General features: G+C 46.7%; 2 protein-coding genes and 1 long non-coding RNA gene across 7 annotated transcripts in view; 2 read left to right on the top strand and 1 right to left on the bottom strand.

The window, feature by feature from the left end:
* Pka-R1 (protein kinase, cAMP-dependent, regulatory subunit type 1) overlaps positions 1-9,732 on the top strand; it is a 28,548-nt gene extending 18,816 nt beyond the window's left edge. For all 5 annotated transcript variants that reach the window (XM_075701425.1, XM_075701426.1, XM_075701423.1 and 2 more), the window contains exons 6-11: positions 476-535; positions 633-693; positions 1,130-1,251; positions 1,406-1,487; positions 3,405-3,592; positions 6,163-9,732. In XM_075701425.1, coding sequence (XP_075557540.1) covers positions 476-535; positions 633-693; positions 1,130-1,251; positions 1,406-1,487; positions 3,405-3,577 — 498 coding nt within the window. In that variant the 3' untranslated portion in view covers positions 3,578-3,592; positions 6,163-9,732. The remainder of the gene's footprint in view (positions 1-475; positions 536-632; positions 694-1,129; positions 1,252-1,405; positions 1,488-3,404; positions 3,593-6,162) is intronic.
* The window catches only part of LOC142589830 (uncharacterized), a 94,884-nt gene continuing 72,641 nt past the window's right edge, over positions 5,579-27,821 (bottom strand). Inside the window, exon 3 of the long non-coding RNA XR_012829978.1 lies at positions 5,579-5,924. This is a non-coding gene — a long non-coding RNA (uncharacterized LOC142589830). The remainder of the gene's footprint in view (positions 5,925-27,821) is intronic.
* LOC142589828 (neuronal-specific septin-3-like) overlaps positions 14,192-27,821 on the top strand; it is a 101,764-nt gene continuing 88,134 nt past the window's right edge. The window contains exon 1 of the mRNA XM_075701420.1: positions 14,192-14,309. Coding sequence (XP_075557535.1) covers positions 14,298-14,309 — 12 coding nt within the window. The 5' untranslated portion in view covers positions 14,192-14,297. The remainder of the gene's footprint in view (positions 14,310-27,821) is intronic.

Below are 27,821 nucleotides of genomic sequence, written 5' to 3'. Positions count from 1 at the left end.
ACGAGCAATGAAGAAGCGATTCGTTTTCTATAGAGCAAGGGACGAACGCCCATCGAAATCCACAGGGAAATGCAGCCCACGTTTGGGGAAAGGTTTTTCGCTTTGAGAGGTGCGAGGTGGTGGCGTTGCGAATTCGCAAAAGGCCATGAAGTCCGATGGTGGTTTCACAGTAAGCCAGACGAATTCTACCATGGGGGCATCTCAAATTTAGTGCTGCGAGGGGACAAATGTCTGAACCGGTGTGGGGACTGTGGAAGATTAGTGGAAGGTACGTGGAATAGTACATATAATTGTAATGACCTGTATGTGCCTTATTTTGGCGAACAAAATAAAGGGGCAAAGACTTTTTCACCCTCATGTTGGGAACCATGCATGAAGCATCTGGTTTTATGCTGTTTTGCAACTCTGTGGCAGTGATTTGCAGCCAGATTACTTCTGCTTTATCCTGGACTCAGTTGTTGTGCCATTGTCGCAGGCCAAGACAGACGTGAAGCTCTGGGCCATTGACCGAGACACGTACAGAAGAATTTTGATGGTGAGTGAATGGGTAAAACAGCCCTGTTTCTCACTATGCAGTTTGGCGCATCTCAATCTCAAGTCGCATTGGCTTACGCCTCTAATTTGCGTTCCAGGGAAGCACCATCCGCAAACGCAAGATGTACGAAGAATTTCTTAGCAAAGTCTCCATTTTGGGTGAGTGTGAGTCGGCTTTTTTCTAAGTAAATTTATTACCTATGACATGCTTCCATACAAGAATTTTAAGTTGCAGACAATTGATGTTCTGTTTGATAATGATCATGTTGCGTTTGCTACTAAACTTGTACGGCCTGTGATAAACGTAAAGGTAAAAGCCAGCCACGGCCTTCCTTGCATTTGCTCACTGTTTCATGTGGTCTCCCAGTTTTTATAGTTAAATTGGATCCTCGTGATATCCAACTAGGGAATTGTTTTCCTTAAAAAAAAAAAGAAGAATAAACAAAGAACATGACCAGTAGTGTAGTTTAATGTGTCAAGTCGCTTTGCCATCGCCCATATGAGGTGGGACGGCACAGCTTTGCTACTGCAAACAGTTAAGATGTTCAAAGTAGCGTGTGGTGGCATTTGCATCTTGTGGTGTTTTGCATGACAGAGAGCCTCGACAAGTGGGAGCGACTCACAGTGGCTGACGCGCTCGAGCCTGTCACATTCAACGATGGCGACATCATTGTGGAACAAGGCATGCCCGGCGACGACTTCTTCATCATTGAAGAGGTGAGCAGCCTCGCGTACCCGCAGCACGCTGCATTGCCCATGTGCGAGCGACCTCGTGAGCATTGTGGCTCTGGCCTGTGAATTTCGAAACGTCATCGTCTTGAAATTAGCCTTACTTGGCTGTTCTTTAACGTTTTCTTCATTCTCTCTGCAGGGTTCAGCATCAGTGTTGCAGAGACGATCTGAGAACGAACCACAAGAAGAGGTTGGCAGGCTTGGCCCCTCTGATTACTTTGGTACGTACCTCTGGCCCTTGCTCTGTTTGTGTTGAGAAGTCCGTCATGGTCAGCATGTATCACTGGGCATGCATTTTTCCATGAAGAAATTACATGCCTCTTCCTTCTGTGGTGCCAGCATACAAGTAGAGCGAGCATCAGTGGATGATGTTAGCAGAGCAGCTGGGTAGAACTTGTATTCTCAGGCAAAGGTTGATGTACTCTCTTTCAAATTCTACTCGCCACGGTTGCTCAGTGGCGATGATGCTCTGCTGCCGAACACGAGGTCATGGGTTCGAGTCCCAGTTAAAGCAGTCGCATTGCAGTGAGGGCGTAATGCAAAGAAACGCCTGTCTATCATGCTTTTGGATGCATGTTAAAGAACCATAAGTGGTCAAAATATAGCCTGTACTAATCTATCACTCGTAACACACCATGCATTTTTGGGGACATTAAGCCTCCCCATATAGTTTTTCATCCTTCCAAGTTTTTGACAACCCTCTATTAGAAACTCAACCTTGACTCCAGAAAGGGGGGGGCAGTGCCACTTCTACACTGAACAGTAAGCACTCAGTCAACCCTGTCGCTTCCACACGTCTTCGACGGCTTTGTCTCGCCTGTAATGCAGCTCATCTGAAGTCTGGAACAGCCGAGCCAGGTTGTGGTCTTTTCTGAAGGAGAGGTTGGCAATGTTGGTTTTGTTGCAGCTTAGCTTGTTGCACGAAAAATTTTTTTAACGAAAACAAAAACAGAAGGGACAGAAAAGAGGGTTCTGTCCTGTCCGCTGCTGTTCTATGAAAATTTGTTTCCCATGCTAGGAACTGTATGTGGTCTTGTGACTGTCATAAGAAACCTCATAACTTAGTTCTCATTGAATATCGCTCCTAGCAGTGCAGTAACTGTGCGAGGGACTCGCTTGTTGACCTATAATGTATTAGCAGACGGCCCCTGTTAATAATTGCCTGGCATGTTTTGTTCATGATTTGTAATTGCCAAGTATTCAAGCAGTACCGAGAAGGAAGTAATGTCATGCACGTGTCCTCATGCAACCCCATGTACATTGCAATGGACATCATTTTTTACTCCTTTTCAAATTTAACTTGGAAACGATTACGGCAAATATTAATTCCAGATATGAAGTCTGATGACGCATGCAAAACTGTCTGGGAGTGGCTCAAGCATATTTTTTGTTGTCTGCCTTCTCAGGAATTGGTGTTGACTGTTGTGTTGTCACAAACAATAAAAAACACCTGCGAAGTGCTTTTTTTTTTTTTTTAGCAATGCTACGCCTACATGAAAGTCCAGGCAATGCAAAGCTAACAAAGGCTGTTTGCTCTGTGACGCTATTAATAGGAGCTTCACATATGTTGTCGGATATAGTGAAGCATTTGCTATGTCTTGGGCAGATTTTGAGGCAGTGGTAAGACAGCCCCCCCCCCCCCCCCCGATTGTCAAAGAGCATGAGAACTTCCTTGTACAGTTTTGCCGTCATTGATGTAAGAGTTGCTTGGTTTGGCATACGTCATCTATAATATATTCTTTTACGACATGAAAAGAGGAGAAGTTTACATTCTTCACATACATGGACATCTAACGATGTTCATCTAAAAAAAGAAAAAAGGTGTTTTTCAATTAAACTTGGTGCTGGGCTAGTTGGTGATGCATTTTTTAAAACTGATGGTAGTGCTAAAAGGGACGAACACACAGTGAAAAGAGGACACGACGACGAGGGAATGAGCATCCCCTCGTCGTCATGTCCTCTTTTCACCGTGTGTTCATTCCTTTTAGCGCTACCATCAGTTTTAAAGAAAGCATATAAGTTGATAATATGAACCAACTTGATAAGCAGTTTTGTCCCTGTTCTGTCTCTGGCTCCACGATGGATGCAAGCACTCCTCTTGACATGTTCCTTAGCCACCGGTCTCTACCCGCACGCAGGTGAGATCGCGCTGCTGCTGGACCGGCCGCGGGCGGCCACAGTGGTGTCGCGTGGGCCTCTCAAATGTGTCAAGCTCGACCGGTCTCGCTTTGAGCGCGTCCTGGGACCCTGCGCCGAGATCCTCAAGCGCAACATGACGCACTACAATAGCCTCATATCCCTCTCGGTGTAGGGAGGCAATGACCCGGTGAGTAGTAGTAACTTTGAGCTTCCAGAAAAGCCTGCGGAGGAACCTTGCCAAGCAAACCACTGCAGTGCGAGGGTAGACTTATTGAGGCTGCAGAACTTAAGGACTGTGCTGTCACTGTTCCGACGGAATCTTTGTGCATGCTGCTATTGCAGCAAAGCCAAGGGGAAAACGTGTGCAAATACTTGTAGAATTGATGTGTAGGGGTGTTTATTTTGATGTTTCTGCCTGATTCTTAGGAGGAAGCTTTAGCTCAGGCCCAACTCCGATGTAGCCCATTCAAATACATGTAAAACACAGAAATGATTTTCTGAGATAACCCCTGGGCTGGTTTTAATGAAAGTTGTTGCATTTTAGAGAGAAAGTTAAGGTACAGTGACTGTTGGGAGCAAATTTTTTATTTAGGGCCTTAATTTTTTTTTGCAAGGATCTCTTAAAAAGTTTAAGTTAAAAAAAAGCCGGAAGCCCGTAGTTTACAATTTTGTCCCTCTGCATCAAAAACAGATATCACCGTTCTGTAAACTGCATCTGTTAAGGCATCAAAAGTGGACAAACTAGATTATATAAATTTACAGCTTATGTGAATTTGTTGCAATGTTTAAACTGGTTTTGCAAAAGTCATACTTGCATAAGAACGGTATAATGCAGAGCAGTGTGTAATAGATTCATTTTGTCCACTTTAGAGGTACTATTAGATGCTGTTTAGAAAATTGTGGTATTTTTTTACTGCTGAGTTACAGAGTTGTAAAGTTCATAGTTTTGTTTTCAGAAAATTTGTGATTTTGGCTATATTTATAAAGAAGTTAGCCAGCTTAAATTAATAATTAGCTTCTAACAGTCACTAGAGTTTGACCTTTTCTTTTAAATACAACAAAGTTCACCAAATTTGGTGCTGTGGTTGCCGAGAAAGGCGATTTCTCCTTTCCCATGTATCTAAGATAGGAGCCCCCGAGCTAAAGCTTCCTCTTTAAGGAATACTCATTTTTTACTAGCATTTTTTTTTTTTGCATTAAACAAAGGCCCAAGCCCTGTAACCCTTAGAAACAAATACTGGCTAGTGCCAGAACGTCCTAAGTAATGTACAATCGACTACTGTCAATTTGACCCTGATCGGACCTATGGAATTGGTCGAATTATCCGGTGGGTCGAATTAAACAAGATATAGAACAAAACGCCAAAGCACACAGGTAACTATTTTGGCAGTAACTGCCCGATTCTAACGCGTCCCTGAATCAAACGCACTTTCTATGTGTCCAAAGTGGAAACCTAACATAGGAATGACATTAGATCTCCTAAACATAGCATAAATCTAATGCGCATCCAATATTTTAGCAAGGAAATTTTGAAACGGTCTAACCCGTGTTAAACAATGGTGATCCGGTTTTTAAAGTCAGCTTCACCGCAATACATCTGTGTTGTGCTGTAGAGCATACAAATGTCAAAAAGGCAGTTTTTGTTTCGTATATGACTGCATTGCAAAGACAATTATTGGCCCAAATTTCTTCGAAACAAAAGGTGGCCGTTTGAATCCGGCAAATACCGCGAACAGACATTCTGGGCTACAGTTGTTATGAGGTCATGATGCACTGGTTTGCTTCGTTACTGCGATTGCTGTGAGTGCTGCTATAGGAAAGGCACACTTTTGTTTAGTTTTTTTGATTAGCAACACTATCATAACTAGTCTTGTTGCTACACATCAGAAAAATTTCTTACTCTGTGTCAAGGCATCACAATTATGTCAATGGTGTCAGGTCCAGCATTTCAAAACAACTTCAGGATCATAATAAGTGTGGTCTTTTCACCCGAGAGAACCATCTGGTAAAGTTTCTACAAGTTTAGATATGCGTGTCAGTCCTCCTTGAAGGCATTTGGAACTGCACGGCACCAATTATATGTGCAAGAACACATCATGTACACAAAACGCGACACCATAGCGTTACTTCCTTATATGACACACTGTCAAATACAGTTCGAGATAGGAAAAAAAAAAAAAAAAAAAAAGGAGACAGTTCCGCTTGAATGTTGCAGTATATATTGCAGTATATATTGAAACAAATGGAGAGTAGGTAAGTGAACTTTGTCATTACTGAAGTTGCTCAAACTGGTTTGTCAAACAGTATAAACTCTGCAAAGTTGGCACTGATTCATGTTTGACGGTAATGTGATGATCCAGTGTGGCCGTGCTGTCTTTCTTTACTTCTGTGCTGGGGCGTGATCGGAGATCTGTTGTTCGGAGCGCGCATTCAGTTTCGCCAGGCGCGACTGGCCTAGGCCAGTCGCGCGTGGCGTTACTGAACGATCTTCGATCCTGCCCCTGGTCTTTGTGCCGCCCCTGAAACATCAAATTGCTTTGCTAGTTTTAAGCGTAACACTTTCTTTATGGTGCACAGATATATTAGTTAAACCACATTCAAAAAGATCAGTGCCAGAAGTGCTGGCATTGTAGAGTACAGTTATATGGCTATGCCAGTGTTTTGAGGGCTGTAAAAGCGAAGTGGAGTGAACGGTACTCGTAGTTGAGGCCATGCCATAAGTTGTCTTTTTTCTTTTTCTTTCCTGTTTCTTTACAGGTATCTGGAGGCTGTTTAACAGGGAAAAAAGAAATCCAGGAAAAGGTAGCAAGTGGCATCGCAGAAGAACAGAAGTTGCCAACCTGTTTTCTCACTTTTGCAAATGGCTTAAAAGCACCAGAAACCATGCTGCGCCCCCGAACTCCTCGTCGTCGTCTGCAAACTTTAGTGCTGCCTGCTTCTTCCTTGTTTATCTGCCCTGCCTTCGAACCAGAACTTTCCCCACTTCGGTGTGTCTTCGTGCGACTAGCTGATGTCGTAAGGGCTTGAGAGATGCCGGGCGTGACTTGCTTCTCAAAATTGTTTTCCCTGCATGCTTCTACGTGTTCTATTGGCTACACGGTAAGCCAAGACGTGGCATGAGCCACAGGTCATCTCTAGCAGTGTGCGCTAAGAGCAGTAACTTTTGGATCATATCCTGCTGTCAGTATTCTGCCTTGAACTTAGAACTTGGGCGTCACTGTGCTGTTAGGACAGCGTTGTCAGAAATTCAAGAACTGGCTTGCTTTGGCTTGCTAGCACATCGTTTTTCCTAGGATTATAACAAAAATCACGAATAAGGGCTGGGATAAGGGCTACCCTGCGGCATGTGTGTAAATGCACAAGTCACTGCTGTGTGCGTATAAAATTGTTGGACTCCGGTAGCTGCGCTAAGTCAACAGACTGTGCTGTGCGACAGAGTTACTGCATGGCTGAATATTTCGCGGGCGTGAACTTCCACCCACTTTCCCTTGCATTGTCCTTTTCCCAACCTTGGATGGCCACACGAAAGAGCTCAGATTGGAAAAGAAGGTTCAGAAAGAGGAATTAGTAGGAAATACAACGGTCGAGTATCCTCTCAACAGCTGCAGCATTTCTTTTCGTTCGCACACTCTCCTGCAACTTGTGCTGTTTCCTCAAATGATTCTGCTGCTGTCGTTTTACTTGTACATAGAACTAGCTTCTGTATATGTTCTCGAGGCAGGCACAAAAAGATGCGTACGGCTTCCACGGCCTTTGGGAAGTTTGTCATCTACGGAGAGAATGGAATCTTTTTTTTTTTGTTTTCCTCCTCTGAAGGAGCAGGTCAACTACCCTCCTTTTTTATTTGCTTTGCATGTGCTTGTTTTGTGCCCCCTTTATTTCTCTCGTGTGCATGTGTGCGTGTGAGTGCGGAGAAGACAACCAGTTCTCCAGAGCTTCTTTTACCTGCATTGCAAGCTGCAGCCAGCCTTTTTTTATGTGCACTTCCTGTCGTTCTAGGCAGTGGCCAGTTGTGTTTTAGATTTCCACTTAGTGACTCTAGTCATGGTTGTCCCCTTCTCGTGTAGTGTGGTGTCGGTGCGCGTTGTCACTGGCACAGAGCAAGAAATATGTGGGAGGAGAAACTTCCATTTGGCACTGGCGTGAATGGGCAAGTGAACTGTGAAACGTTTTCCTCCTCTTGTGGTGCAAGTTTGTTTGTCAAGGGTCTTGCCTTGAGCTGTCTGTCTACACCTGAAAGGGCATACTAAATGGGTTAACGCCTTACAGGGTTAAAGTTCACACACATTGTATAATGGTGGAGCAGCATTTTGAAGAGGGAAAGAAAAAAATGCAAGAAGAGGCGTTGAAGGGGAAGCGTTGATGGAAGGCACCTTGTGACACAAGTGCGGGCTTGCAACAACATGCCCGGTTGTCGTGATGGAGTGAACTGTCCGATTTTCAGTCACTAGGTCACTTTAGCGCTGACCCAGCGCATTTGTGACATTATGTGGCGATGCTTGTGAATGGATCTCTCCTCCTAAATTATTCTTGCCTGGTGGTCGTTATTAAAGGGAGTGGCTTTTCCATGCCCCGTAATGAAGGACCCATCGTGGAAGTCCTTTGTGGCAGTGATCTGTGGAAGCTGTCTTGGACTCGACCAGCACCTCCGGTCTGGCTCTGCTGGGCAGCTCACATCGCCCCCGCCGGTGACACCGCAAACTTTGTGCCTAGTTGCTTTTACTGAAGGCTCAATTGACCAGCCATAGTCTGTTTCAGCACACCAAAATGTTTTTGTGTGCAGATAGCTGTGTCTAGTTTAGTCGCACAGTGTACGAGGGAACTGGTTTAGTTAGCCGTCTGTGAATTTTTCTTTTTGTACCTCTGATAATGGTCACCTAGATGCAGTAAACGCGTCAAAAGCAATCTGTTATCCAGTGTTTTCGTTTTAGTGCACACGGCATTTTATCAAGGATGTTAGCTTTTGTAGCGCAGATGCAATTTTATTCCTGGAAAGATGCACACCACCTCCATGCCATGGAGGAAAACGCTAGCCAATGTCCTTTCGGGCAGCGCAGTACGTGAGCCCCATGTTGTTAGCCGGGCGAATGACGTCCTGGTTATTTCAGGGTAGCAGGGCCATACAGTGTGTCGCTGTGCATCGTCGCAAAGGCGTGCCCTTAGTCGCCCTCGAATTAGCTGCTAGTAGTAGCGCCGGGGGCCGCTGCCACTGTCAGCATTGTCAAGAGTAGCACGCCCTTTTCGTCATCTCCAGAGGAGTCTTTGGTACTTAAAGAGATCCCGTGGCATAGCGTTTGTGCTGTCACAGAGTAACTGCGAAGCAATTAGGGTTGTCAAGGAGGGGCAAGCTTGGCCGACATGCCAATGGAAAATGCGTTCTTCGCATTTGCGTTCTGGACAGAATGAAGAATCTGACAATTTCAGCATTTGAGGGTGGCACCAGTAAGGTCTTCAACATATGGCAAGCGGCTCCCTTCTTTTTTTTCTTTTTCTGAACGACACACACAGAGGGTCCTCGCTGCGTGGTCTCTCTCTCTCGCAAATGTATTTCCAGTGACATCGCATTTCTAACAAGCCAACGGCGGTCCTTTGAGACAAGATTTGTACTGTCCATGTGCAAGCGTCTGTGACGGGAAAGGATTCGGAGTTGCTTCTACGTGTCTTGCAGCCGGTGATATGCATGGCGGGCTCTGAATTTGCAGAGCATGTAAGGGCCTCATCATAAATTATTACAGCTGCAGGTAATGATCCAACTTGCTTGTAGGGATTGTCATTGGTCACCTCGCAGCAGTGACGGCATCAGCCACTTGCCTCTCAGCGATCTGTGAACAGTCTTTTGAAGGAGCATCTTACTTGTTGACAATCTTCCTGTTTTCCTTGCAACTTTTCATTTTGTTTTGGTCAGACGGTCGGCAGACTGCCTGGTGCACGTCAGATCAGAGTACCAAGAGCCATGCATTCCACTGGCTGCAACACGAGTACATGCTTTCGATTGGGGTTTTGTGTAGATGCCCCCGAGGCCTATCCTGTCAGCAATGGCGCAGTGTTTTTATCGTTGAAATGTGCGCTTACTCCCATTTCTCTCGTCTCTTTTTTTTATATATATATGTATGTGTATACATTTCTTGCGCGCCGTTCAGTGTTTGAAAACGTAGTCTTGGCTTCTTGCTTTATCCTGGTGCAATCCTCTTCCTCCCACATCCGACCCTGTATGTTGCAAAGCCCCTGAACAGCTTTTTTTGGACAAATGTTCAGAGACATGCAGAACATTTTCTTGTTAGAGTAAAGAAACAGAAGTGGTATCAATAAAACAATTGTTTGTGACTAGCGGTGCCTTTTCTTTTGCAAATGTGTGGCACGATTTCACTTCCAAGGGCTGTCGTGCAGATTAAAGGAACATTAAAGAGCAATATAATTTGAGTTGTACTACATAGTAAATTATTTTTCCACAATACCAAAAGAAGAAAGCCACTTCTAAGAGGAAGCTTTAGCTCAGGGACTGCCATCTATGTACACGAGAACGGAGAAATCGGATTTCTCGGTAACCACTGCATAAAAGTTGACAATTTGTGGCATTTCAAATAACTTAAAGTCTAGTAATTTTAAGGAGCTGGATTTTTTATTTAGGTCGTCAATATTCGTGAAGATTAAAAAAATCGCTGAACTTCAAAAAACGAAACCATCACATTTCCAACTCTGTAAGTTAGCAACGAAAATTAATATCCCGATTCTGTAAACTGCATCTTGAGACATGCAAAAGGGTTTCAACCTTCAACTGGAACTCTTGACGACTTGTGTACTCCTTGAAGATCGCACATCTAAAGCAGACAAAATTGATGCATTATACATGGCTCTCCAATACAACGCTAAAAACTCGGAGGACGCTTAAGCTTTGCCTTTAAGAGCGGAACGCGATAGCACCCAAAGATCCCCGACTGCTTCTTACGCTTCCCGGCAACTGCAGCGGATGCGACCATAATGGTTACCGGGAAACTCTCGTGGCGAATGCTATGCACAAATACGGGCTTTCTGATAGAAATGCGTCTTGCATGGGCCGTGATGTGGCAGAGGCGAGCACCATCTGGAAGTGTTTCAAGGAAGCGGGTGTACCTCTTCGTGGACTCCGAGATATTTACGTGCCGGCGTGCAGAAATTGTGGAGGCCGTCTCCGATCTATACATTGTAGAAACGCTGGAAAAGAGGTTTGAGTTCTTGCGTAACAGAACTATATTTTCTCGTATATTCAAATTACAATCCGAGAGCTATCGCGTCTGTAGGTTGTGTGTAAGCTGTAGTCTACGATTTTTCCACGTATTTTAGCTGAAGAAATTAAATTAGTTCAGTGAATTCTTTGCATCGCATGGAAAGCCTGGGTGTGCGTAGTTCGAAAATATTTTTGCCGTAACGTCCGACGCGGGATGCCGACGCCAACAGTGGATTTTCTGCGACAATTGCTCAGCGCTATCGCGTTCATATGCGAGAAGGCCTTTTGCAAAATCCTTATCAGCATTACAGTATATCCACGTAAGTTGTTAATATATCAAATTTGTCCGCTGTTACGGATGCAGTTCACAGAACTGCGATACCTGTGTTTTAGTGATGAATTACGGATTTGTAAACTACATGCTTTTTTTTTCTTTAGGCATACCAATTTACGGCAATTATCCTAACCAGTTCAGGCTCTAAGTTTAGATACTGCTTCCTGAACAGTCACTAGAATTTAACTTGCTCTCTAACAATTTTCATTAAACCCAGTCCTGAGGTTTCCTCGTAAAAGCGTTTCTGCGGTTTACGTGTATTTGAATGGGTGACATCGGAGTTGGGCCCAAGCTAGTTTCCGCATAACACTGAGAGGATCAAGGCATTGATTATGGCTATAAGTTTGTCTGTCGAACTGGGAATTTCTATGGCGCTAGAAAGACTGACAGAGAAAACGCAGTCTTTTCAGCAGCACTATTGAGGTTTTCAGCATGGCTCTCATGGTTGAGGAGTTTGATGCCAAATGAGTCTGGTGGCGATGCCACCTTGAACTTCCCGCGCCAGGTAGACGTAACGTCATAGGTGTTGATAGCGCCTGCTCGGGGCTTGGTTAATTAGTCAGTAAATGTCGACGGCAGCGTACTCCAAATAAGCCAAAGACTTCACCTGGTAAGGCTGAAGAACTTTTGCTGTCAAAGCGCCCCAAATCTACTTCGAAATCCGTGACATCACACATGCACAGGCGTGGGGAGTTTTGCGCAAGAAGAAACGAAAGGAACTTTGACTATTTTCCTTTAGTTTTAAATACTTTATCAGTGTAGGCTGGCTAAAGGTTTCTGTTTGAATCCCCTTTAAATTAGCTTTTTTTTTCAATCTTGCTGTAAAACTTGTGAACACGCCAGAGCGCATTCCGCGCGCTGTTAAAAGAAAGGACTTGCACGCGTGTGCACCTTACAACTAATGGAGCGCTTAAGTAATTTGTTCTGGCTGTGAAGAAAGGCGGTAAAATGTTGGATGCACAACTAGCAAAATGCTGTAACCATAGTCTGGCGGCACGTGCATGGTGGCGATGAGGGGCAGGCATAACAAATCACGTGTAGGTTTCACGATTAGTCTATGCGGTAGAAAGAAAAGACAAGATGGGGCGAGCCAAGATGTTAAGTATATGTACTTTGTGGTGTTCTCTCCTCCCGTACTCTTGGGACAAAGGAACGACAACACAGTAGTGCAAACAATCACAAGGGCATTTATTGCACCTTTCATAGATCAATGCCTGCTAGCCGAGTTGCTATCCACAAAACATGCCGATGGGCGCGCGACAAATCTAGAAGTCCGACTTACCGCGACCGCATAGCGAGCGAATATGTTCGCCCCATGCTGGATCCCAACGCCTGGTCGTTCGCGCGTACTGTCCCGCGAACGGTGTCCAAGGCGGCCACGCGAGACGGTCTCGCAGAAGCATGGGTCGGCGCACGCGCAACACGGCACGTCCGTCCCGCTTGCTTCCCGAACCCAAAGAGAAAGCGCCTTCCGCTCCCGCACCCGAGTAGCCCCGCCGGTAACAGCGCAACACTCGCGCCATCTCTCGCGCTGCGCTTCAACCACATCGACCGCCACGGGCGTCACGCAGGCCACGCGGCGAAGCGGGATTGCAGGAGATGGGGGAAAACAAGAACGCGCGTGAGTCGCGCATCCCCACAACTTTCAGAAATGTCGAATAGGTAATTTGCCGAAAAAGCGTTAATTGGTTTGGTGTGTCAGCTATGCAGAAGAGTCATGTGCATGTGGCGACGCCACCGTCTGTTTCCCTCGCCAGGTGCCTTTGACGTCACAGAATTCAGTCGCAACTGACCAGCTCAGCCCGGCAACTTTTTTGTAAGCTTTCACTGCAGTGAAAACGGTAGGCGAGAGGACGACCAATCAGTGCCGTCACGCAACGTTGCTGTGCGTTCTTTGCCGCAGGAAAAACACTCCCCCGAACGTGCGCCCAGTGTCAAGTAATGTGCCGGCCGATCCAGTATTTGCGAGTTATCCCTCGAAGACGACCGTATAGAGGGAGGGGGAAAAAATAAACGAACGCGTTTATACAGCATCTGCTCATCCGATCAATTCGCACACCCGCGCAACCGTCGGCCAAAGAAGCCATCAATAACCAAGGGCCGGGCAGGCGAAAACTACTCGTAACGACACTCCCGTGGCTTCTGGGCTACCTTAAACAGGTTCTTTCACGTTCCACGTCGCCCACGTATTACGTTCGGCCCGCCGTAGCATACACAAACGCACGATAGTGCAGAAGCGCCATATAAGGGAGAAGGTGGGGGGAAATTTGGGGGTCAGCGCTTGCGCGCAACGTCTGTCAGCGCCAACAGCAGCAGCAGGAGTCCGAGTAGCATTCCAATCTCGATGCGCGCGGGCGCCCGGTCGGCTTTTCTCAAAGCGCCGGCGCGCAGCCGGGAAACCCTTCTTCGTTGCGCTGCGGCCGGATGTAAATAAACCCGAGCGAAATAAAACAAAAACAATCAAAAAACGAAAAGTTCAGAGACGATATACGCTGTACGCCGCCTCGCCCCTCGATCGGCAGAGCGAACAGAAGACAAAAAGAAGCAAAACGAGCAGACGACAGAGAGCGAAAGGACCGAACAGACGACAAATAAAGCGAAACAGACGGCAAGAAAATATGAAAAGCAGACGATGAGGAAAAAAGAAAAAATGCAGCGGACAAGCAGAAAAAGAAGCGCTCGCACACAAGAGAAGTAAACCAGTCTCCTCTCCGCTGCAGCTCGGCAAGCTACCCCGACGAGTCGCCGTCGCTATCAATGCAAGTACACACAGAAAGGCGTGTACGGGGGAGCAGCTTTGCGGAGAGAAATGTCGCAGAGCCCGCAGAGCCTCTTGGCGTTTCCGCTTGCGCCTTGGGCTAAGCGAGGCAGTGCCGAGGAGTTTTCGGGAAAGCAGAAGCGGAGGAAGCCACATGAACACGCCCCAAAGCTATATAATGCGCTAAAAAAGAAGAAAAGGGGGGGGGGGGGCAAGTATATTGCATCAATGTACAGCGAAGATACGTCTCCCGCGCAAGATGCGCTTCTCTCAACTCTCGGGCCTGCGCCGCTCGTCTTCGTCAAAGAAGGAAATGCTGCTATCCCTCGCTCGCCTTGGTGTGGCAAGTCGAGCGAGGGCGATGGCAGATGCGTAGCGCGTGCACAGGCAACGCAAGCGTGCGCACAACCGCGCTACAAAAAGGCGAAGGGAAAAGGGAGGGGGAGATAAATAAAACGCACATATAAGCAAATGGCGGCGCCCTCTAGCGAGTAACAGAAGCCCGGCGCGATGAGCGGAGCAGACGAAAGCGCTTACAGGGGCGCGACGTCCGAAGATAACGGCCTGGATTGTGCGCGGATGCTGGACCGGTGGAAATGAGCTATTCGGTGAGTTCCTCGTGCTGAGTACAGAGCATGTTGCGCGTTGTCGCCGAGTGGCTCCTTTTAAAGACTATAAGCGACATCTAGTGTAGCAGACGGCGCGAGGCGTAGCAGACGGCACCAACGCGGAGCAGACGAAACGGATGTGGTTAATACATTGCCCGTGTGTGTTTTGAGTAGAGAGAGAGAGAGAGAGAAACCGAGGACTATTAATGAGTCGCTGCGAAAGCTGCATTGGAGAGTTCTTTGCACGGTAAGGCGATTTTCTCACGAGGTGCTTGTTGCAAGCCGTGGCGTTCAGGCATGCGCTAACGCAGGCAGTTGTCAAACCGTGCACTCAAAGGTAACATGATGTCACGCCGGTTCATACATACATCTGAAATAATCCATTCACGGAGATATTTCGGAGCTGTACTTGACTTCTGCTCGCATGGACATTCAGCGCAACACCGGGTCAAGTTGATATTTTTTAATGACATAGGGTGGGAAAACCTGTTGCAATACGGGCGCATTGTCCAGAGCATCATGTCATTTTGACGGACATAAAGAAGTCGCCGTTTTCACGCAAACTGCAAGCCCATAATTATTTTCACCCTAATTGTTCCACGATATAGATATTCGAGCGATCGGTATTAGTAGTGAGTTCTGGTACTATATCAGAATACGCCCACGAACTGCATGTATGCTCTGTTATAAATTGGGTACTATTGATTGATTAAGGTGTCAAGTACAATGGTTTCTTGACTTTTCTTAGTCCTTAAGCAAACATTTTTGAACGAAATTAAAAAAGCCTAGCACGAATGGCACAGAGCCAATGTCAATAAATGCTAACTGCATGTCATTCCGCACTGCTGAAAGATGAGCAAACCACAAATTCAACTGAGGTGTCAAAACCAGCCCATGAAGGACGCCATAATGTTGGTTATCGGACCAATTTTTACCATCTGAAATTCCTTAACGTGTCCATAGATAAATATCGATATAAGAACATTTGTGTATTGTGGCCACGGATGAGCGTCGCGGATGCAGCTGGAGGATCGAACCTGCAACCTCGTGCAGCATAGACGCTGAGTCAATGCGGCGGGTAACCGGATCATATTTAGTTATTATTCGTATCTGTATCAACTAACTTCCAGTTCATTTCGTTTAAATTTATTCACATTTTCTTGCGTGTTCTTATTTTTTCTTTTTCTTACGCCCTCGTACCGCCAGATTGACGGCTGATCCCCAAGAGTGGGTTCCGACATTTCACTGCGAAACAATTCCAACCAAAATCAACGAGAGCACATTCTCTTCTCGAGTTTCGGGCCAAATCAATTACTACTCGGTGACAGCTTAGCGAAAAAAAAAAAACCCTGCACACGAAAAGCTATGCCGGACTCGTTAATTAAATTCTGGGGTTTTACGTGCCAGAACGATCCGATTATGAGGCACGCCGGAGCGGGGGACTGCGGAAATTTCGACCACCTGGGGTTCTTTAACGTGCACCTAAACCGAAGTAAACGGGTGTTTTCGACTCCATCGAAATGTGGCCGCCGTGGCCGGGATTCGATCCCGCGACCTCGTGCTTACAGCCCAGCACCATAGCCACTGAGCAACCACGGCGGGTGCCGGACGTGTGTATACTGACGAGCACGAAGTCGAAGGTTCGACTCTCGGCCACGGCGTTGCCACATTTCGATGCGCGCGAAATGCACGAAACGTGCATATATATATATATATATATATATATATATATATATATATATATATATATATATATATATATATATATATATAGTGATCAGATTGAAATGTGGGAACAGCCTACGGGTCCTCTCGAAGCGTCTGCGTTGCCTTAGGACGTTAGACCTAATCAATGAGCAGACCAATCGATCATCCGAGTGACAATGCATCCGAAAAAAAAAAAAACGCAGGTGTACCGGTTTCTGGGTGATAGAATTAACCGGGATCCCTCAAGCAGCGACCCTCTAACCATCTCTAATCCGCACTGTGGCAGCAGTGGGCCTACTCGATTTGTCGTACCGGACTGTGTCCATGGGTGTCCGAGACGCTGAATAAACACCTCATTAGCTGAAAGCATCGCCTCGGGCAGTCGATCCTGGATTGTCAGTGACGGATAATTGAATATGCCCACTGTGGATCGTGACCCCAGAAAACTTTCGGTCAGGCATTTGTGACAGCCAAGGCTAGCCAACGAAAAATAAATATTTTGTCCCATATATAGTTTAGTCGGACTAGCGTCTCCATGCAATGAAGCGTTCTTTGTTCTCATAGGCTTAATATACGCGTGGTGATAATTGTTCGGTTCCATGGATTTTTTTTTTTTAAATCGCGCCTGTGGCAGATGGCATAATTCTTGTCCTTGAGCTGGATTATTCGAAGAGCGGACTTTACCAGCACGAGAAATGGAAACATATTAATCTAATCAACGAAAATTCACTAATTAATTTTTGATTCGTTACTTTACGGTTCATATTTCAATTTACGAATTGTAGCCGTTGAGCTTGCACGACGTATGTACTTGAAGTTAATTTCCAGGATGACACCAGTTTCGTGATATTATTTTCCAAAGTGCGGGACGAAATACGTAGGCGTTCCAGTTACTTTTGTGCATCAGCGTATAAAAGAGCGTTTTGTTAAAGAAAAGTAAGTGACACAACAGTGCATTTCTTACGGCGAGTTTGATGGCGCATATCTCCAAGCTGGCGTCATTCTGGAAATTCATTGAAAGTGGATACGACTTGCCAACTTGAATTGCACATATTGCAATCCGTAAATTGCAATATTTGCCGTAAAGTTTTCAATTCAGAAGATAATTAATGCATTTTTGTTAATCAGTAGAATGGGTGTTTCGAATTCTCGAGCGAGTAATTTCCGCTTGTCTGAATAATCCAGCTCAAGGACAAGAATTATTTTATCTGCAACAGGCTTTTAAAATAAATTGCTTAAATGTTAAAAAAAAATTATCACCATGTGTGTAAGTACACGTTCTCGATGTCTTCAGATATAAGGAACCTGCCCCGGGCGTACAGCTCATGTTTGTAGCTCTCTTGTTGTACTTGGCAGTAAAATTCACTTGTCGAACATTCTAACTATACACAACAAAACTGGTGCCAGCTGGAGATTTCTATAGATAGCTTGCACGTGACGTTATGGACGCAGCTTTCCACCGTGCTGGGTCACAAGCATGGCGCCTAGGATGACGTCAGTGCAGGCCAGCCATATTTTGAGACTATCGTAACTTGTGTTCTACAGGGCTAACCCGAAAGCCTTCTGGGAGCGTACATGCGTGTGCAAACACAGAGTCTGCATAACTTTCAATAACACGCTACTTTTAATCAATGAATAAACTAGTCAATCAATCGGGTCGATTCGCCGTCGAGCTGACAGCTAGCTAGCTTTCAAAAGAAGTCCTTCAACGACGTCGTTCCGGCGAAACACCCCGTGCAATTTGGCCTTCTGCAGGATGCATCGATGACGCGTGCAGTTCGCACCGAACGCGGTGTCCATTACCCGTTTCCTGTCAACGACAGCCGGTCAGCGCGACGCATATGATGCAATGTAGTACAGTGCTCGAATGTTCCGGCTCGCCAGCAGGAAAGGGTTTCGTAAATGGCCACTATACGGAGAGAGAGAGAGAGAGTGTACGGTTGCCCCGGGCGACGCGACCCAAACCATCTGGGCCGCCTATCGCTACGTAAACAAGGAGCTGGATGGAAGGTAGGAGCGTCCCCTTTGAAACGGGGTGATGGCAGCTCGCGAGAGATAAAAGCTCCCTCTGACGGTTGCATATATATATATATATATATATATATATATATATATATATATATACATGGCGCCCTTCCGAGGGCGCACGCCATATATAACCGCTGGATACATATATAAATTCACACGTCAGCCCACAGACATGTCCCCGCGTAGTCTTTCCAGACACTGGCAGAATGCCATTCCGAGCATAGGGTTTCGTACGATTCCAAGAACCGCATAAAAAATGGCGCCGAGAACAAAATGTCCCCGTTCAAACCACGCCTTCGGACCCACACTCCAGATATAAGACAGCCCCACCCGTGCGGAATGGCGGGGGTTAGTTCCCCAAAACAGCTAAAAGTCACAAAACCGTTTCATTCGAGCGCTACATGTGCTACGGCGTTGGTGCTGGCAGGCGAACTTTCAGCGCTGGTTTCAATGCGCGTTCGAACGATATGCGTTTTTCACTTCCCGCGTGGAACCGTCCCACACCTCGGAGAATTTCACCCATTGAGACAGACAAGAAAGCAACGCACGCGACCAAGTGGCATATTTGGCGACCGTGAGACTCGCATTTACAAACCATTATAGGCGTCGCAAACGATCGCACTGCTAGGTAAAACGCGTGACGTCGAGTAACCAGAAATGTGCGGTGCATGGTGGTAAATACAGCGCTCGGCGCTAAACCGCGAAGGTCGGCGCTAATCAAGCGCTGCATGCTGTAATGCGTCTTGCTAAAGGACACCGCACCATATATGGTGGTGCAGCTCAATGCGAGTGTACACGTCTTTTGGATTTCTCTGCTCACTATACCCTTTCGCGTATAACACCGTACTACATCCCCAAGCCAAGGAGGAAGGTCGGCCGAAAGGAGTCGTTAAAGGGACCCTGAAACGATTTTGACGATTTTGTACAAACGTACTGAGTCGTTAAGAGTAGGTCCTTCTGATCGTTAATTGACGAATCTGAGTGCTCCGCGTAAAGCGTGTATTTTATTATAAGGTTTTCAAAATGTACATCGCTGCCGATCGCAGCACACTGCTCGCCGGAATTTTCAGCCGCCCCTACCCATATGACGTAAATCACCCAATTGACGTCATGTGGGCCTGCGATCCGATCGGCTGTCCAGGGCGCGTCAAATATAATTTTTCCACCTTTATGGTGAACAAATGATGTTCGTAATAGTTGGAATGTTAGTTAATTTGTTTCTATAAAAGGAGAGTAACAGAAAGAGAATGCACAAAAACAATTTTTCAGTACCCTTAAGCATTTCCGGCACACAGCAAGCGTCGTCTGCTTGTATTACAACGTGCTCCATTTTGACGAGAGCTCCGCGGTCAGAGTCCGTCTCAGTCTCTTCGCGAGCACTATGATTCGACTTTGTTGTGTTGTGGACTGCAAACGTAACGACTGGCAATATGTCAAGCTGCGACGTCATGTCCCTCTGCAAGGCAGCAGACGAGCGGACTGGCTGCAGCGCATCGGACTGCTGCCATCCGATCGGCGCCAGGATTTGCGCGTTTGCGGCCGTCACTTTACACCGGAAATTACTAACGCAATAGCGTTTCGCGAGTCCGGTATTAGGCTAAACGCAAGCGCAAGGGGACAGGGCCTGGCCGTGTTCCCTTGGGTGTCGTTTCACGGGATGAGCAGAAGCGCAAATGTGAATGGTCTGCACGGTGCAGCCACCTGGTGGCACAGAGCTCGACCACACACAGTAGCAGTAACAAAATGTATTGTTCTTTGCTGCTGGTGTAAATTTTTCGCGGGAGTGTAATCGTTAACACGTTGTTTTTGTAAATGTTTCAAATGTTTTACACTTGCTTAGAGCAATATTAGCTCTTTGTTTGGCTGGTTAAGCTCTGAGCCAACAGTTGACTGGACCGTGGAGACCGATCAGGCCGCTCACGTACGTCTACGCTAGAGTTCCTTATGCCTCCACCGCTCCGTCGAAACGCCCAGCTAGCCTGTGGTTACCGGAATACCAGACACGTTCGGCGCTGCGACAGACTGCACGCAACGCACGCTGCTTCGATAGCTCTCGCTTGGGGTCGACTGCCCAGCAGCTGGCGGAGAGTTTTGAGAGGCTGCGCGCGCTCGCTCCTAGGGAACCGGAAGTCGACGACACGGCGTGCGATCATTACGCATAGCCAGTGAAGGCGGAGCTTAGCCCCGATCACTCGGCGAACGAGTTGAGGGGAAAATGCGTGGCTATGGAGGAGGGTAACTTGTAACGATCCGTAGCTCTCTTAATATGAGACGTTTCATACAAATTGTGGTGCGAATGATTAACTTTAGCTGTACCCTGCGCGTCAACAAAATTTTTCCGAACCATTTCAGGGGCCCTTTAAGTGCTCGTATACACGCATGCGTTGCTTCTTCTATATATGCACGGCGAGGAAGTCCCACCTCGGGAGACACACGTGAGCCTAACTTGAAATACTGCATGCGCAAATCTGGCATTGGCCAAACTTTTCCAGTGCACTAGTGAATTTCAGTTTGCGCGTCTGGATGGCGAATAAATTCAGCTTTTCTTTTTTCTTTTCTTTCTTTTTTTTTTGCAAGCCTGTGGTACGTATTCCTTTGCTTCCGGTTGTTAGTACAAACGTACACACGACACGTGTTTACGATACGTTCACTAAACAAACACTTCCTTAACCACTTACCATTTTGCATATGAGTTGGGAGAAAGAAAAAAAAAAGGACTGCTCGCCATACAGACATCGCCAAAAAAGTAAATATGATTCGTTAGTGAAAAGGCCGATTTAAAGGGTCACTAAGGACACATGCAATTCGAAAATAATTTGCGAATTTACCAGCAACGACACACTTTCCGTCAGAAGAAGCTTGGTAAGCGAAAGACAAAAGGAGGCGAAAAAAGAAATAAAGAAAAGGAAGGAAAAAGAACGCCCGTTCGGAGTTGCCGCACCTGCTCTCGCCGCAGCATCCTGGATTGCGACGGCGTCCTGGTTGGTTCGTTCTTCGCCGATAAAGACGTTACAGCGCAGGTGCCTCCACATTTATTTATTTATTTAGAAACACCGTTAGCCCTTTCTTTAGGGTTACTTACAGGGAGGGAGAGCATTTTGCATACAGAAGTGTACGCGCGCACGCACGCACGCACGCACGCACGCACGCACGCACACACACACACACACACACACACACACACACACACACACACACACACACACACACTTAAAATAACAATAACCACAGTTAAAGCGCCGACTAATCATCATATTATATCACGTAAATATACAGTCAACAACAAAAGTTTACGTGATACGGTTTCCCCTTCAAATGTGAATTCCTGCACTGTTAATGCATGACACTTCGTATTTAATGAATCACTGTGTAGGTGGCGAAGGCTACTACTACATGCTGGAACATTTACTTCGAAGCTGTGGGACCACGCGCTTCGCGAGAATTCAGCTTCTTGGCAGATCCTGCGTCCCGTAAATTTTTGCGGTTGACTGTGCATCACGCCGAATTACGCATGTATAATTACATATAAGCCAGTTCGTCATAAGCGCGTTATCGTGCAGCGGCGCGGAAGTCGACTGCCACGCCTCCTCTCCCGCCACCGCCAGAAGGGGGAGAGGAGGGCGGCGGAAGAGCACGAGGGCCGTCCTTCCCGAGCGCCCCCGCCAAAGCATGACGTCACAACGCCCTCGAGCGCCAGAGAACACGCGGGCCCTTTGCATCGGCGCGCCTTCGTATCGATAGTGAAACTACTATACCACCACCGACCACGAAAACGGTCGAAAGAGGCAAATGGCTCTATATATTCGCTTCAAGAGAATAACAATAAAAGTTGAAAGAAAGAAACAACAACATCGAGCAAATTAAGCGCTAGAAGATCACCCTGAAGAGTGGCAGTATACGACGACGAGAGTTCACTGCCGAGATTACAATTCAACGCAGGAATGTGGCGCTGCTATAGGGAAAGCAGAAGGGCTATATACGGTCGGTGACAACCGAAGAATTACGAACGAGCTCCCCCAAAAAATAAAAAATAAAAACGCAGTGCTGCCGTCCTTCACCGTATGAAAGAGAGCCCATCCTGCTGGAGTCCGCTCACAGCTTGATGACTTTGCTCTCCTAATGTAACTGCTGTAGGCTGTAATTATAAAATAAGAGCTATAGTCGTTTCACGCTATCAAACGTTGCCGTCGGCCGAGCAATGATGTCAGGATCACCCATAAAATTTCCCTAGATGTCCAAGTTTCACCGCTCCACTTCAGCTAAATAGGCGAACCTGTTATTTGGCTGGTGCATTTACGCAAATTGTGTTTGAGCTGGACAGCGTACACAAAACGCTTTAGTCTTTTAAGAATTGCCACGACTGCAAGCTTAAAGAAACCTGGCTCCAGCGAAATTCTACGTATGTATTACACGCGTCCAACGCATGTATTAAGGAAAGCGTGACAGCACGTATAATGGAAGTATCGGGCACGGGAACGGTGCGGTATATACACCACGCATTGGCTGAACGTCTAAGTTGAAAGGAACACGGAAAGGAAATGATTTGTCGGTACGCATCCGTTCCTCCACGACCGGCGCAGTTCCTAGAGGATATCTGGCGAGATATAGTACTGAGCTACAGCGAAACGTTTGTACAGGATACAATTCCATAATGTTGAGAATATAAAAAAAAAATATGCGGTCTCTATCAGCAAGTTGGTGAAACACACAGAGCGTTCCCCATACACCGCAAAAGCTCGTTTTGTTGCGGCAGCATATAGCAGTTGCACGGACGCTCGTGGCGCGTTCACGCCGTCGGCGCAAGCGAGGTTCTCTTCAACGAGCACCCATAAGCACGAACGCTTTTGCACTCAGGATCGAACCCGAGACCTCGAGCTCACCAGCGCCCCTACAGCCACGTGGGCTCTACCGCGGCGAATCCGCTGACAGAGTCACCGTGATTTAAAAGAAGCTGTGTTGTTGTTGTTGCCCGTCGTTCAGCGCCGATTCAAGTTTGCTGCTGTTTGTATGCTGCGCCCAGCCAAGTTACCGTTAATAAAGTGCGCACACGTATTTCCCGAAAGGCGTACGTGTGCTATGTATAGGACGATATAAGAGAATTGCCCCCCCCCCCCCCCCCGAACACCTTCGTTCGGTTGCTAACGCGCGATCTTTACGAATTTTTACAGTTTACAGGTTGGCACGCAGGCGTGGCGCAACTAGCGTTTACAGCCGTCATATTCCTGAAAACCGCAAAAAGGAAAAGAAAGAAAGAAAGGAAGAAAGAAAGAGAGAGAGCGAGAGAGCTAGCCATGCACACAAAACTTGCAAAAGGTGCGCGTCTCAGGCCCACGCACCTCCCCCCCCCCCTCTATATAACCGTTGCGGACGTGGGCCGCACAACAGCGCCTTGACCTTAAAGAGTTTGAAAGAAGAGCTGCCACGATCGGCGAACTTGTTTGACCTCGAAACGCCATCATAAGCTAGTCCGGCACGCGTCGAACGACCACGCACGCGTTTATCGAGCAGCGACCTGCTGTGAGCGCGTGGGAAGGCATGAATGACGCGTGCAAGAAAGGTTCTTCTCGTAGATTATTTTCCGTGCTTATATTTCTTCATAAATTTGTTTGTTTGCTTTCAGCGTACGACTCTCAAACTGAACTCGAGTGAAAAAAAAAATCCGAAGACATCTAAGCACTTCTTATGATAATTCATATTAAACAGCCCCAAAGAAACACACGGACAAGGAAGAACAAAGGACCACCGTTCTAAGTCATTGCTTCTTATGAATTGTATTAATGCCTCAATTAGTTGTATTATTGCTTAAAGCATTAATGTCCCATTGAACGCGCTGAGCAGTTCTTCGAGTTTTGCGCTTCGAGTAATGTACCACACAGCGGCATGTGCTGCCCGAGCCAACAAGCAGCAGCAGCAGCCTGCTGGCTCGGTAACGAGTCACGTGACGTCGCGGCGATACCCTCCTCCCCCTCTCGAAACACCTGGCGCGCTATCACGGCATCACGTGATCCCTTTCGCCCGCTCGCTCTGCTCCGTCGAGGCGGGCTCGTGACGTGGCGTCGCAGCCAATGGGAACTCGGGTGCCCTTTCCCTCCTCCAGACGACAGACGTACGCCGGCTCTTTCGCTCATTTGACGCTTTCGTGAAACGGCTATATATATATATATATATATATATATATATATATATATATATATATATATATATATATATATAATCATAAGCCAGGCTACGCCTACTGCAGGGCAAAGGCCTCTCCCATACTTCTCCAACTACCCCGGTCATGTGCTATATATATATATATATATATATATATATATATATATATATATATATATATATATATATATATATATATATATATATATATAGTTGAAGAAACGAAGGCACACACTTACGCAAATTGCATTTATAATGTTTTTAACGTTTCGTCCGTGGCACGGCCTTCGTCAGAATAAAGACTACTGTAGTGCGGTTTTTACTCCGACGAAGGGGCCGGAACGTTAAAAACACTAAAAATGCAATTCTCGTAAAAGTGTGCGCCTTCGTTTCTTCAAGTACCCGTGCACATTCCTGCGCATGCGGCGTAAAGTAAGCTGGCGCACGCGCTCTCGCACACGCGGCGATCATCATCTCATTGTGGCCTAATGGTTTGGGCACAGGGGCAGCTCGCAGAAAAGGACACACACCGCTATATTACTGCGGTGACCAACCGTATCTTACCTGACTGCTGCGTGCAAAGTGTTATATAAGTATGCAGTATATTTATTTCAAGTGCACAACGTAGTGGAGTATTTACGGAGATGTACGGTAATTGCGGAAGGTGGGGGGATTCGGAAACAATTATCGATGTCGATCGCATTATAGCAGAAGAGCCGCAGCACGTGAAAAAAAAATTAAATTATGGGGTTTTACGTGCCAAAACCACTTTCTGATTATGAGGCACGCCGTTGTGGGGGACTCCGGAAATTTCGACCACCTGGGGTTCTTTAACGTACACCTAAATCTAAGTACAAGGGTGTTTTCGCTTCCATCGAAATGCGGCCGCCGTGGCTGGGATTCCATCCCGCGACCTTGTGCTCAGCAGCCCAACACCATAGCCACTGAGCAACCACGGCGGGTCGCAGCACGTGAGACGAACGAGACAGAAGCGTATGGCCGTATTAAATCTGAACCTCGGAGTGCGTTAAAGGTTGCACGAATACGAAGAAACATTACTTCAAGCGTGCGGCTCGGTTAGGGGATGAAAGAGAAGATTGAACTACTGCAACTATTGCCGGGCGCGCTAAAATTGTATACGTCTTAGGGCTGAAGGGAGATAGATAGATAGATAGATAGATAGATAGGAATTTTATTGATAGGAAAGTCAGAGAGGTCGACCTGCGCTAGAGCGCTCTAGTCTGCTACTCTGCACTGCGGAAGAGGGAAGTGAAAGTACTTGGATGGATGGATGGATGGATGGATGGATGTATGATGATGATGATGATGATGAAGTGACGAGTACTTATGTACATCAGAAGGCGGCTCTACTAAAGCCGCTCGTCTAGTTTCGTGTCATGTAGAAACTTTATCAGCGCTTGTCAATTTGGAAACTGTCCCCGTAAAGAAGGAAGAAAAGGGGGATTTCCAGGATAAGCTTAGCCCGAAGGTAGAGGTGAATCCCTCTTCGAGCCGATGTTGGCACATGAAATTGTTTACGAAATCATGAAAACTTAATTTAGCGCGTTTAATAAGAGTTACGTGCACTCAGCGGCGGAGGAAAGGTCACGTGAGCAGCACGTGTCGCGGGTTCGAAGTACTGTCGAGAGGACGAGGCGGGCGTCACCGCGGTGGCGTGATCCCCTTCGCATCGCTTCTCTCTCTCTCTCTCTCTCTCTCTCACTTTTGGTCAGCGATTCGGCAAAGTCGTCATGTCTGCTGAAAGTTCCTTGTCAACGCTATACGTAAAGGATCGACCCCGCTTGTCCCATTAGCGACACTTCCAGCGCATGGCGGACATTTCTGAATGCCTTAAGTGACGTCACCTCTTCCGCCCACAAGGAGAGGAGACCCGTGGACGCATTGTGACTTCATTGCGGGACGCGGGCGAAAATTTGGGTATTCACATACTCGATTCAAGACACCACTTTGCCCGCGGTTTCTCTTTTGACTCGCAGTGCATTATCGATAATCAAGGAGGGGGGGGATTCAGTGAATGGACGGGGAAGACATGTAGCTAGCCACGCACTGATTCGCATTTATTAATCTCGTTTTCTTTATTCATTCATTGCCCGTAAAGAGCAGCAGCCTGACGATGAGGTCGTTTGCCTCGTCTATTGACTCCGCCTCCCTACACATTAATTTAATTAATTTATTTTTATTTGTTTATTCGTATACCCACATTCGCCCAGTGGACATTGCATAGGGGGATCAGTTGAGCGTTTATACGCGAGATGTGCGCAGTCGAAACAACAAAGAGTGCAGAGCAATAGCTATACGGGATTCATTAACATGAATTTACAGACACCAAGGAAAACACTTTCTATATACGAAAGTGGGGTAACTATATACGATCTAAACACTGTTACGCAGGGCCATTGTAACTACGTCGTGGCAGTTCACTCAGTGGCTGTCGCTCTGCGCTGCTGAAAACTAGGTTGCAGGTCCGATTCCTTGCCGCTGCTGCGCACTTTGAGGAATGCGACATCGCTCTCGTATCGAAATCCCGGCGTTCGCGTAAGAATCCCGGCACTGCGGCGTTCGTCGAGGCTCAGTAGTGGCTTTGGAAAACAGATCAATCCTTCAATTGATCGTTCGATTAGATAGAGCCCTCGTCATCTTGACCCGTTAGCGTCGGAGCTTTCCAGTCGGACACCACGCACTCTGTTACCGCGAAGGCGGAAGCAAACTGTCATCGACTTGCCCGTGATGACCTATAATAGGACAAGCATTGCATAACACGGAGCCCTTGGGGTATATAGAACCGTGACCAAATGTTAACTGCAACGTTTAGTCACGGTTGTCTACACCCCGAGAGCACACGCGGTGAGGGTTTCCGAAATATAACTGCATTCATATTATATATCGTGGCATTGTGGTCGGCGCAGCTGAGCGTTTCGCGTCCCACATAGAGAACCAAACAAAATCCGTGGTTTAGGCGTGAAACTCGCAGGATTGTGGGAAACGCGAGTTCATACAAAAAAATAAAAATAAAAAATTGTGGCAACTGTAGCTTCTCATAAAGTTCCGAATGCCCAATACAATCTTCAAAACCAAAAACAAAAAAGTAAGAGTTTTCTTTTTCAGCTTTCACAGTTTAATGATAATTAAATAGAAAGTAAAAGAAAAGTGTTTTGGAGATACGTAAAACAGATTAGAAAAGACTATATGAGCGTTCCTGCTTAGACGGAGCCAGACAGAATTACAGATAAAGATCGGGAAAAAGCTGAGACTTTCAGAGAAGCAGTTAGAATTAGGTTTCAGTTCAAGTTAATCTCGAAACTCCGTCCTTTCCGTTGTTCTTGCGACTACGGCAGGCGTCAGTAGTCGTCGTTATCACGCAGGAAGGAAAAAAGAAAGATTAGTATCATGACGTTATGCATGACGTCAGGCAGCTACCCTCGGCAACCGAACTTCCATACTCCCCTTCCCCCCCTCTCCGGGGCTTGTCTGCGCGTTGGCTTTTGGGGAAGTGAGACCCTCTAATGTTGGCAGACCTTTGAATTTCCAAGGCTTGGACCGGAGTAGCTTTTAGCGACGCCGTCGTTACGACCTGCGCCCGCCACAGAGTTGCGCACAATA

Source organism: Dermacentor variabilis, chromosome 8 (assembly GCF_050947875.1).
Source record: "Dermacentor variabilis isolate Ectoservices chromosome 8, ASM5094787v1, whole genome shotgun sequence".
Taxonomy (NCBI): domain Eukaryota; kingdom Metazoa; phylum Arthropoda; class Arachnida; order Ixodida; family Ixodidae; genus Dermacentor; species Dermacentor variabilis.
This window is presented reverse-complemented; position numbering and strand designations above follow the sequence as displayed.